Consider the following 13,236-nt stretch of genomic DNA (forward strand, 5'->3'; position numbering starts at 1 on the left):
CTTTCCTACGTACACCCTGAGCCTCTGCCTTACATTTTCCCAAATCACAGTTCTATGGTGCATTCTACTTCTGGCTCCTTCTATGGATTCAGACAGAGCCCAGTTCCAGAGTGTGTCTCTAAAAATAGAATCTGTCCTACTATTCAGTGGGACAATATCATGTCTGGGCTCTGGAGCCAGACTATCTGGGACTGAATCCTGATTCAATACTTTACTAGCCCTGTGTCCCTGAAAGTGTTTTTCTTAGAATACTCACTGAGTCTCAGTATCCATATCTATAAAATAGGGATATTAGTAGTATTTATTTCTTAAGAATATTCTGAGGAGTAAATGATAGATAGTAAATGCTTATAAGAGTTTCTGGAACATAGTAAGTGTTATGTGAGGTAAATTATTTCTTTTTTTTGTTATTATTGTTATTATTATTATTAGTAGTGATACTAGTAGTAGTAGTAGTAGTAATATGCTCTGCTACCCAGTATACAAGGTCCTATACACAATAGTTGGGTCACTGAATCTCACCAAATATCCTACATTGTAAATCTAATCCAGTAATGTGAGTGTTAAAAGTAAATTTATGACAACCATATAGTCACCAATGGCACCAGACTCAAACTGACTACTGCTCCATTGTGGCCCTGGTAGCAGACCTGGCATATGCGTGGTTGACACTCCTTAAATCTGATTGGTTGTTCTACCCGAATCGAACCCTCTCTTTTGTTACAAAAACTCCTCCCTCAAGTTAAAAAATATGGCGAGAATCCTACTACAAGGCTTAGTTTGTCCCAGGTTATTTTCTAATTGACAACATCTGGAAACCTTAAGCTCAGCCACCTTTCAGAGGAGTCAAGCCATTTATGAACATGTTTGGGATTGAGGATAATTTCCTCCATCTTTTGAGCATTGCTTGGATTTCCGTGTGTCAAGTCCACCTACATGAATGAATTTTGCAGTACTAACTACTGCTATTGGAATTGAGAGTGAAATTACAGTGAAGATTTAAAAGCTCAGATGCTAGAACAAGACTTGGGGGCTTTGTCTTCCAACTCAACAATTGATATCTGTGTTACCAGCAAGTTGCTGAACATCTCTATCCCTCAATTTCCTCAACTACAAAATAGAGATTTGAAAATATACTCCTTCATAGGATTGTTGTGAAGATTAAATAAACAAATATACATGGAGCACTTTGAACAATGCCAGGTACATAGTAAGCACTGTTAGTCCTTATCATCAGACATAGCTGGGACTCCCTCCTCAAGAAGGCAGCCTACCCATATTGCTTTCATCAGGCCTTTATCTCAGGTCCCATACTTTCTCTCATAGTTTAGGTGCTAAAAGCAAAGCCCAAGAAAAGGGCTTGGATGGAGTTAGTTTATCTGAAAAGTGATTCCAGGAAGTGGTATAAGGAAGCAATAAGATTTAAACAGGAAACAACTAAACACCTATAAAATGTAGATTACTTAAGTTGTTATTGTAGACTGTGCATTCTCAATGGGGGCAATATAGGAAAGAGAAAGAAATCTTAGAGATTGCAATAGTATGTGGCCTTCCAAAAGACTGCAGTGTATAAATAAATATACAAAATATCTGTGCTATTAAAATTTATGAGGGATGGTGGTTAGGAAAAAATTCTAAGAAAGCTTCGCAGGCAAAATAATCATCAATCATCATCATCATCATCATCATCATCATCACCATCACCATCATCACAGTATAGACAAAGAAGGCTCAACTCCGTAGAGCTCAACATTTAAGAAACATATAGAATGACTCCCAGAAATATCTGGTGCATTTATTCATCAACACCCATTGTCCAGTGGTTAAAGGGGCATTATCTTCCCCATACTCCCAACACTCTGGGCAGAAACGCCTGGCAGCCTTGAGATAGAATTTCCGTGGTGCCTAGTGAGTGAGACCTGTTCACCGTACGTGGGGTTGGGATCAGAGGTGAGCTGAGGTTGTGTGTCATGGGCTATAAAATCTGCTCATATTCACTTCAGAAGTTCAAGCTCCTGCTTGGTCCTGGCTTCCGTCCCTCAAACAAGGCACTAAAGTCTCATTATTCAGTAACGTTTCTGAATGTTACATTTTTTCATGCTGATTTTTCTTTACCCTGTTTGGGTTTCTATTTAAGAAGCTTCTTTATAAAAAGACTATGGACAAAAACAAGAACTAACACCTACAGTTTATCTGTTTCATCCCCCAAACCATATTTGAACTTCCTACTCTATTATGAACAAACTTGTCATTAACCTCTGTGTTTTGATTTTGAAGTATAAAGAAAAAGTGGTTTTATTGACTAAACAGGTTCACATCATTCTCAAGCTGCTAATCCAGGTAAAATGTTAAATATTTCTTGAGAAGAAAAAAATGAAATTGAACCAAAGAAAATTCCTTTAATATAGCTTCATAGCAACACATGCATATATCAACATCAGGATTAGTGGAGACACCACATCGAGTGTGACACTTAGCCTACCAAGTGGATCAACCAAGGAAAACTGTGCTTATAAACCAGGTAAATTGATAGAAACAATGGTATGCGTGCTAACGCAAACTGGCACCTAATGAGAAGTAGCTGTAAGCCAATATTTCAATAAGATGCACTTGTTAACATTGTACTTGTTTATAAACATGTGAAATCAAACATTAAGAATGCATCTGTTCTCTTTCTGATGATAGGTAAACCCGAATAAACATCAATGGGAGAAGGAAACCAAACTTCTGTGACTGAATTTATCTTGCTGGGACTTTCACAGGATCCAAGGATCCAGATCTTGCTGTTCTGTGTTTTCCTGATCATTTACCTTCTCTCTATATGTGGAAATCTGCTCATAATAATCCTTATCCAAACTGACTCTCAACTTCACACTCCCATGTACTTTTTCCTTAAAAACTTGTCCTTTGCCGACCTCTGCTTCTCTACAAGCATCGTTCCTCAGATGTTGGCCCACTTCCTTGTAAAAAAGAAAAGCATCTCCTTTGCTGGATGCTCACTACAGATGGTTGTCTTCCTTCTCGCAGGGTGTACAGAGTGTGCACTTCTGGCGGTGATGTCCTATGATCGCTATGTGGCTGTCTGCAGGCCCCTGCACTACTACACTATCATGACCCAGAGGTTCTGTGTCCAGTTGGCTACAGTGTCCTGGATCAGTGGGGCATTTGTATGTTCAGTGGACAGTGCTTTTACACTGTGTCTCCCCTACCAGGGACAGAATGTAGTTAATCATTATTTTTGTGAACCTCCTGCACTCCTGAAGCTGGCTTCAGCAGACACTTACGATGCTGAGATGGCCCTCTTCTCAATGGGTGTGATTATCCTCTTGGCACCTGTCTCCCTCATCCTGGTCTCCTATTGGTACATTCTCTCCACTGTGATTCGGATGCAGTCAGGGGAGGGGAGGCACAAGGTGTTCTCTACCTGTGGCTCCCATCTCACTGTTGTGGTTCTCTATTATGGCTCTGGAATCTTTGCCTACATGAGACCCAATTCCAAGACAACGACTGGAAAGGATAAGGTCATCTCTGTGTTCTATTCAGTTATGACTTCCATGTTGAATCCCATCATTTACAGCCTGAGGAACAAGGACGTGAAGGGGGCTTTCAGGAAGCTGTCTGGGAGATAGATGGTCCACCTTCGGAGGCAGTGACTTCTGACATGTTCCTTTAGTACATGGAACATAGTGATTGACAACAATATCTCCACTACCCTCCCTTCCTGCCCTTGCTATATTTGCCTCAATTGATTTTTTCCCCACAAATATTCATTAAATGCCTACTCTGTGCAAGCACTGTGCCCAGAACCTCACAATGTGAGTAAAAGTTAGGGCTTTCTTTAAAATAATTTCAAATCCACTAACAAGATAACGCAAATATAGAGATAACTTTTTTTAATTAAAGTTTATTGGGGTGACAATTGTTAGTAAAGTGACATAGATTTCAGGTGTACAATTCTGTATTACATCATCTATAAATCACATTGTGTGTTCACCACTCAGAGTCAGTTCTCTTTCCATCACCATATATTTGATCCCCTTTACCCTCATCTACCACCTCTCTTCCCCCTGACCCCGAGATAACTCTTTTTAAAGTTAAATAAGGAACTATTTTAAAATTAAATAAAAATGCTGTGGGGATCAAAAGCAAGGTCAGTAGCTTCTTTGAAGATCAGGAATATTTCATGAATGTGACTACTGAAATGAGACTTGATTTATTAGCAGGATGCGTGATTTCAACAAGCAGCAATGGGCCAGATAAGCTGCCTAAAGAAGACTATTAGATGAACAAAAGTACAGAAATGTGTAACTGAGAGTGTGTGGCAGAAAACAAAGTTAGAAATCAATTATGCATAGTCTTGTCATAAGACTAACTAGTCTGTAATCTATTCGGCAGAGGTTTTTATGTAAAAGATTAACCAGTTTGCCCTGCAGGTAGAATTGAGAAAGACATGATCCTGCCTTCACTTTTGGAGCTTCATTCTGAAAGACAATGATCAAATGGAAAATTAATGTTGGCAATTTATATGATCACAGAGTCCCAATTCTTCAAAATATTTCTGTTAGAAGCTATCGGATTTGTGATGTTCAATATCTGAAGAGAGTTTTTCATCTTACTGTTAAATTTCAACTTTGAAGGGAATCATATTGATCATATTATGTAACTATCTAATGTTTTATTCTTCCTGTAATTTTCTTCATTAACACACACTGAGTCCATTGTATTAAGGTATCTGGCAGGGATACAGTCACGATATTTCAGCCAGAATGACTTTCTTTCTCTTCCCCAAAAATGTAAACCTCATCCTGACATCCAATCATTAGCACTTGCCATTCACTTTGTCTGAAATGCTTTGCCAGTCATTCTTGACACATGGGACTCATACTCAACAATGTCAGCTCATTCTCAACACAACTGACAGCTCTCCAGAGGCCATCCCCAAACATCCAATTGTAGGCAATATCCTTTCCAGTCACTCTCTTATCTCCATTATTGTGTTTATAGAACTTGACTCTGAAATTATCTTGTTTACTCATCTGGAAACCTCCTGATTAAAGCCGACTTTAAATCTACAATTAAATTAAGACAGAATGATGACATTAATAAAGAATTATCCAAGGTCTATCAAAGGAATCTGGCCATCGTGGTGTGTATCATAAATACAAAAAGAGAATGATTTAAGAAATGAGTAATAAAACAAATAAGTCATGGGGATGTAATGTACAGCATATGGAATGTAGTGAATAATATTGTGATAGCATGGTACAGTGTCAGATGGTTGCTGGATGGTTGCATGGTGATCACTTTTTTTTTCCCTTCTCCCACCCGGTGCCCCACTCTGGTCAAGCCGTTGTTTCTCAGTCTAGTTCTGTAGGACACAGCTCTCTGACCCATGCCGGTATTATGACCTTTGTGCTCCCCACTGAGGAAGTCCATTGCCGGTCATTGGTCAACCGCTCATGGCAGCTCTCGCTGGTGCCGGCCGCTCACAATGGCTGCTGGCCACTTATGGCAGCACACTGTAGCCCACGGCAGCACATGGCAGCACACAGCAGCCCACGGCTGCTCACGATGGCTGCTGGCCACTCACAATGGCTACCGGCTGCTCCTGGCAGCACACTGCAGCACACAGCAGCCCGCGGCAGCACACAGCAGCCCACGGCAGCTCATGCCAACCTCCGGCTCCTCAGGTCAGCCTAGTTCCAGGGTGAGCCGTTGCTCACAATCTTAGTTGTAGAGGGCACAACTCACTGGCCCATGTAGAAATAGAACCAGTGACCTTGGCATTAGGAGCACAGCACTCCAACCACCTGAGCCACTGGGTCTGCCGTGATCACTTCTTTAGGTATATAAATGTTGAATAACTATGGTGTACCGCTGAAACTAATATGATATGTGTGTTAGCTATATTTTAATAAAAATCTTAAAATAAAACAAGAAATAAGGAGTATTCAATAGTAACAAATGCAAAAGGATAGTCCAGAAGGGTGAGGACTAAAAGTGGGCTATTTATCATAAAAGAAGAGATATTGGATAGTTGCTTGAGACAGTGATTTTGTTACTTATTTTTTAACCATGATCTAGTCAGTTCTTGTTGGGAATCAAAATCCTGATTTATAAAGTCAATAAGAAGTTAAGTCAGATGATGTTTAAATTCCCTCCCAAAAATAAAAAATAAAAATATAAATTCTCTTCTAGTTGCATATAACATGATTAAGACTCAAATGGCTCTTTAATAATTCCGAAACTTAAATAAGTATTGTTGAATTAAATAATATCAAATATAATTATTTAATTATCATTGAATTTGTTATTAGGACATTAGTGAGCATCTAGAAAAGCTAATCAGTTGAGGTAAAGCAGGAGATGGAGATGATCTGGTTTTAATCAGCTAAAATGTGAGTGAAACTTCAACAGCCAGGTTCATTACCTCTGGGACTACAGAGAGCCATGCTCTGTCATAAGGGAAGGTTTACACTCTTCTGTTATCGTACGGTCTCCTTCAGCATCTCCCTGAGTGAAACGCCCTCTTAGCAGAGTAAACATACCATCCCTTAGAGAGCAGGTCAGGACATCGCCAAAACCAAGAAATCTCATTCAACTGTTATACGAGTGAGAAATACAATTATATTGGGTTATGCTACTATGATTTCTGGGTTGTCTGATGTAACAGGTAACAAGTGTTAGTTCATATATCAGGAGTAAGTAATTCAAAGTAGAAGTAGACCCAATAATTATAAATGCTTTTTCAAGAAATTTGTTGTGAACATGGAAGACATTTAGAGAAAAGGTCTGAAGAAAAAGGAAAACCAAAGGATTGTTTTTTTGAACAGGGAAATCTTGATCATATTTGGAAGCTAAATCAGGATTGAGAGAGCTCATACTACAAGAAGAACATGTAAATGCAGAAGCAAACAGAGCAGGCAGTGAAGGTAAGAAAGTTAGAATCTCAGCAATAACTGCATGTGTCTGTCCACCTGTGCGGTTAGTTATATTCCCTCAGCACTTTGAAGATTTTTTCCCATTGTCCTAGTACCATTGAAAACTCCACTATCATCTAACTGTGTTTATTACTGGGTAATCCATATTTTATCTCTAGGAGGATTTAAAAGACTTTTTTTAACATTGACATTCTATAGCTTCAGTACTGTGTGCATTTCTTTTTAGTTTTTGCTGCTCAGTACTTAGAAAATTGTCCACTCTCTTCAGGTATCACTGGGAGACAACACCAGGACGCACATACTCATGCACAGGTCACACTGGATTGCCAAAGGTCAATGAAAGGAAGATCTTGTAGTTACAGACTCCACAGAGCATAGTCACACTGAATTGGAAATAGTCCAGGCTAAGAGAATCATGAAGGAAGCCATGGAGAGGGAGTGAGGTGGAAGGAGTGTCCCACAGATGCCAAAAAATCTACTTTAAAATCTGCATCGGGGCAGACCGTGAAAGGTGCTCTTGATTCCTGGGGTGTTCAGTCAGCAATTTAGAAATGGTCCATCCGTGCCTCCCTGAGGATGGGACAAAAACGTAGGGCCTCCAAGCTAATTTAGTGAGAGGATTGTATAGGGATATCAGTCCAGGAAACCGGCCCAAAAGGATTCATTAACATCCCGTTTCCTGCACCAGCATTTCCAGGGGAGGCCATTTCGTCTGAGAAAATAAGTCGCTCTGAAAGAAGGGGTGAAATAGAGTAGAAAAGGTGATAGAATAAGGAGACAGAGTGGCCTCCCCCAGGACAGGGCCCTGGCTCACTGTCGGCCCCAGGGACAAGCAGGCCAGGCACAGCGGATCTCCCTTAGGCAGTTCTTTCTATATCTACTTCCTCCAGCTTCCTGCTGCTTTCATCTTTGCTCTCAGACCCTAGCAAGAGTTAATGAACAACATCTGAGCATCTGGACCCAAGAACTCAGTCTGACAACTGCTCCAGGGCTAGATGTGCTTCCTACCTGGGAAACTGTATGAACGAAGCAGTTTCTCCGAATTCCCCACAGGTGTCAGAACAGAAAAGCCATCTTCTTGTTCCATAGAAACTACCCAAGGACTGTATTAGCTCTCTGTCTGTGTTTAGTGCTTCTCTAGAGAAGATCTGTGGAGGAACAGAAGGCACAGAAGGGCCCCGATACCTAGCTCGGTCAGACTTCTCAGACTCTTAACCTAACTTAGCAAAAATTAAACCAATTGGATACCGCTAGAAAATCCCCACCTTCCTTCCCCATTTCTATGGGAACATTCCTGGCCATCAAACAATCCTGAGGCAGTCTGCATGGTCGGCCAGCTGGGCTTCTCACCACCTGAGGTAAGAGCATTGATTCTTTCAGGGAAGTGTGCTGCTTCCAGGAATGTTGAGTGGAGACACAGAGCCCAAGCAGACCCTAAGAACTAAGCTACTCCATCTTCCATCTTCTCTAGTGCTTTGAGCTCCATAGCCCTTCCCAATACCCTCTATTCTTGGTGTTCTAAACAAGAAGAGGAATCAGTGAGGATGATGAAAGAGTCTGTGCTACATGCCAGGCTTGGGTATCTGTTTCCTGGTGAAGTATCAGTACCCGTCTTTAGACTCCATGGGCTTTGCTGGCCTCTGATAAGGATTTTTGCACCTGTCCGATAATACATGCCTCCAAAGGGCCATCTAAGAGCAGATGATGTGCCTGTCTTATGTTCCTATCACTTTTTACCATTATAATCCTGTGGAGTCAGAAGAGGCCAATAGAAACCAGTGAAATGTCAAAATACATAAGCCACAATACAGGGAAACGATTTAGAGAAAGATGCTTCACATACAGATTCTTTACTACGTGTTCAGAGTTGGCTTTATCTGTCTAGTTCCCATGATGCATGACAATGATTTCCGTTAATCTCAGGGCCTGACTCTTCTGGCTTTTCTCAGGATTGGGTACCAAGCTCTGGCAGCAGCTTTTCAGAACAGGAGCACTTCCTCTCTATCCCTGTGGCCCTCCAATGCAGTGTGGGTACTCTGACCCTGCAGGAAGAAGAGTAGGGGTCTGGGTCTGATGCAAGAAAGGGAAGCTAGGATTATTGAGCCTGATTACAACATACAATACATACTCTCTTGTTGCCTACACCTTTCACCATTTTCCAGACATAAACACTCTGATATTCCTGGGCAGAGCCTCATCTGTTATCCTATTTCTGAGTCCTCCCAGGTCACATTTTATCATAATCAGTTAAAAGAAACAAACCAACAAATTAAAAAAAAAAAAAAAAAAAAAAAAAACTATTTAAAAAAAGCACAGATGTTTGCATTGATCCTAAAGGTTTAACTCTAAAAGTAACGGAAACTCAAGCACACCATCCTGTATTCTCAGACAATCTGGAATTCTTCTCTCTCAAGCACATGGAAAATGTGGAGCTCATAAAGAGAGGTGATTAAAGGGCACATATGTCAGCTCTTCCAGTGAGGCTTGTGTCTAGAGCCTTGAGTGCTGCAAACAAATGTGGGCCTAAATTACAGAGAAAAAGAAGTGGAAGTGCTTTATTGAAACTAATTTCTATACCTTTTCAGGTTTTCATCTTCAAACAGGTCTCTGCAGAACACTAACTGGGTATTTAAATTATTAGCCTAACATTGTACTTATAAGATAGGTCCAAGAATAATCATGGGTATGGGTGCCAGAAATTTGCTTTCCATTAAGAAAGAGATGATTTAATCTATCTGGAAAGCCACACGTTCAGGTTTGATGATTGAATAATGTTTTCATGTAGTGTCTCTTAATGTTTAGCTATCACTGTGACACGTGTTCTGTATTTAGATGGTCCTTTATTAAGATACAATTAAAAGAGTCAGAAACTGAGAAATAGAGAGTTAAAGTCACTGATATTGTGACAAGTTTACATGGCGACATATGATTCCTAGAATTAATGGTGTGATCATATTTTAAGTTATAAAAATGTCAAATCACTATATTATCCATCTGAAACTAATATAACCAACATAAGATTGTATACCAATTATACTTAAATTAAAAAGAAAAAAGAGGTAGTCATTTACCAGTGGAAAAGGCATCACCTCATTGGATTTATTTTGGCCATCCTCAGGAGTTTTGATGTTACAAAACCAAGCAACCATTTTAGCAAACTTTCACCAAGAATCCATTTGGTTCTAGGCAACTAGAGATAGCACAGAATGGAGCACTGGAACTCCACCCTGGGAAGTGGCTTCTTACTGATGGGGATTCTAAAGGACAGTGTGTCTCCTGAGCTGCTGTGTGCCACAATCTCAGCTTTGTACCTGTTGGCCCTGACCAGCAATGGCCTGCTGCTCTTGGTTATCACAAAGGATGTCCGTCTCCACGTGCCCATGTACCTCTTGCTTGGGCAGCTCTCACTGATGGACCTCCTCTTCACATCTGTTGTCACTCCCAAGGCCATCGTGGACTTTCTGCGCAGCGATCCCACTATTTCCTTTGGGGGCTGTGCCCTTCAGATGTTTCTGGCACTGAGCCTGGGTGCTGCAGAGGACCTCCTACTGGCCTTCATGGCCTATGACAGGTATGTGGCCATTTGTCATCCTCTGAACTACATGGTCCTCATGAGTCCGAGGGTCTGCTGGGTCATGGTGGCCACATCCTGGATGCTGGCATCCCTAAATGCTCTAGGACATACCTTGTATACCATGCACTATCCCTTCTGCATGTCCCGGGAAATCAGGCACCTGCTCTGTGAGATCCCACCTCTGCTGAAGTTGGCCTGTGCAGATACCTCCAGATATCAGCTCATGGTGTATGTGACAGGTGTGACTTTCCTCTTGCTCCCTCTTTCTGTCGTTGTTACCTCCTACACACTAATCCTACTTACTGTGCTCCACATGCCCTCAAATGAGGGGCGGCAGAAAGCCCTAGTCACCTGTTCTTCTCACCTGACTGTGGTTGGGATGTTTTATGGAGCTGCCACGTTCATGTACGTCCTGCCCAGTTCCCTCCACAGCCCCAAGCAGGACAACATCATCTCTGTTTTCTACACAATTGTCACTCCAGCCCTGAACCCCCTCATCTACAGCCTGAGGAATAAGGAGGTCATGGGGGCCTTGAGGAGGCTCCTGGGAAAATACATTTTGCCAACACAGTCTACCTTCTAGGGAGGGCTCATGGCTTGTCTCTCACCATTCCTTCTCTAAATCAAAATGCTATACACAACCAGTCTTTATATAATATTCTGTGTGTGATGATATAAACAATTTATAATTTTCTTCATTTTTATTCTACTGTGTAGCTGGTGAACCTTAAGCTGCACTCACATGGGACATATCACTGTGACCTCTTTTTACAGCCCATGTTGTAAAAGGAATGCAAGAAGAAAATCATGGAAGGGATGTCTTAGACTCACTCTGTGATGGGACATTGTCTGGACTGATTACTAAATAGACACAGTAAGGGACAAAGTTTTAAATTCAATATCATATAGCTGTGACAAACAGTAATAGTTTTAGGCTGACTCAACTCCAATAGCCTCTTAACATCTGAGGACGACTGCATTCCTTTGAATTTGATTTTAGGATAACTAATAGAGAGAGGTATCCCCAAAAGATATATTTGGCTTCCTGTTTATTAGGCAAATGGTTGTTTGAGCAATTAGTTAGAAAGAATAACAGATTTGTACTCCAGACTTAGCAATCCATATTGAATACATAAATGAAGACAATATTTATGTTGAGCTAGTGTAAAAGTCTAAATGGGACATTTTTATACTGACTAAAATTAAATCTAAAATTAAAATAGAGAAATGAATAAAAGAGAATATGAAAGTATCAGATTTGAAGTTATGATTAGAGATACAATATCAGTGAGAGATATCTGTTGTGTATTTTGCTTGAATTTTTAAAGAATATGATCTTACACAATTTGTGTTTTGAAACATCAAATTAATTGCAAAGAGATCATATTCTTTTTTTAAAATTAAAATTTACTGGAGTGACAATGGTTAGTAAAATTACATAGATTTCAAGTGTACAATTCTATAATATATCATCTATATATCACATTGTGTGTTCACCACCCAGAATCAGTTTACTTTCCATCACCATATATTTGACCACATTTACCCTCTTCTGCCACCACCCTACCCCTTACCCTCTGGTAACCACTAAACTATTGTCTGTGTCTGTGAGTTTTTGTTTCTTTATTTGTTTGTCTTTTTCCTTTGTTGCTTTCAGTTTTATATCCTATATATCAGTGAGGTCATATAGTTCTCAACATTTTCCTGACTGACTTATTTCGATTAACATAATAATCTCAACATCCATCCAGGTTGTCACAAATGGCATTGTTTTATCTTTTTTTATGGCAGAGTTGTATTCCATTGTTTGTATATACCATATCTTCTTTATCCAATCCTCTATTGAAGAACACTTTGTTTCCATTACTTGGCCATGGAAAATAAAGTTGCAATGAACATTGGAGCTCACATATCTTTACAGATAAATGTTTTCAGATTTTTTTGGGTGTATACCCAGGAGAGGTATTGCTGGGTCATATGATAATTCTATTTTTAATTTTTTGAGGAACGTCCAGACTATATTCGATAGCTGTTGCACCAACCTGCATTCCCACCAACAGTGTATGAGGATTCCTTTTTCTCCACAACCTCTCCAACACTTGTGACTATTTATCTTGCTGATGACAAGTGTGAGGTGATATTTCATTGTGGTGTTCATTTCCTTTCTCTGATGATTAGTGATGTTGAGCATCTTTTCCTATGTCTGTTGGCCATCTGTATATCCTCTTTGGATATTCAGGTCCTCTGCTCATTTTTTTGTTGTTGAGTTGTATGAGTTCCTAATATATTTGGGATATTAGCCCCTTATCAGATATGTTGTTTGTAAAAGTCTTCTCCCATTTGGTTGGTTGCCTCTTTATTTTGGTGATTTTTTGTTTTGTTTTGTTTTTTTGCTGCTCAGAAGCTTTTCAGTTTGATATAGTCCGATTCATTTATTTTAGCTTTTGTTCCCCTTACCTTGGAGGTCTAATTTATAAAATCTCCTTTGAACCCAAGGTTCATAACTTTAGCACTTATGTTTTCTTTTATGCAGTTTATTGTTTCAGCTCTTATGTTTAGATCTTTGATCCATTTTGAGTTAATTTTGGTACATGGTGACAGAGAGCAGTCTAATTTCAATCTTTTGCATGTGGCTTTTCAATTCTCCTGGCACCATTTATTGAAGAGGCTGTGTTTGCTCTATTGTATGTTTTTGACTCCTTTGTTGAAAATTGTCTGTCT

At 40.0% G+C, this 13,236-nt stretch overlaps 2 protein-coding genes across 2 annotated transcripts; both read left to right on the plus strand.

Moving 5' to 3' along the window:
- Positions 1-399: 399 nt before the first annotated feature.
- On the plus strand, positions 400-4,026 carry LOC148755859 (olfactory receptor 2D3-like). Its single transcript, XM_088789953.1, has one exon. It carries the CDS (start codon positions 2,706-2,708, stop codon positions 3,627-3,629), a length of 924 nt encoding a protein of 307 aa, XP_088646079.1. The 5' UTR covers positions 400-2,705; the 3' UTR covers positions 3,630-4,026.
- Positions 4,027-9,682: 5,656 nt separating this feature from the next.
- Positions 9,683-12,102, plus strand: LOC148755860 (olfactory receptor 2AG2-like). Its single transcript, XM_088789954.1, has one exon. The coding sequence runs from the start codon at positions 10,148-10,150 to the stop codon at positions 11,096-11,098; it is 951 nt and encodes a 316-aa protein (XP_088646080.1). The 5' UTR covers positions 9,683-10,147; the 3' UTR covers positions 11,099-12,102.
- Positions 12,103-13,236: the final 1,134 nt, after the last annotated feature.

The sequence above is a fragment of the Rhinolophus sinicus genome, chromosome 14, assembly GCF_057876585.1.
Source record: "Rhinolophus sinicus isolate RSI-liver-muscle chromosome 14, RSI-T2T, whole genome shotgun sequence".
Classification (NCBI taxonomy): Eukaryota; Metazoa; Chordata; class Mammalia; order Chiroptera; family Rhinolophidae; genus Rhinolophus; species Rhinolophus sinicus.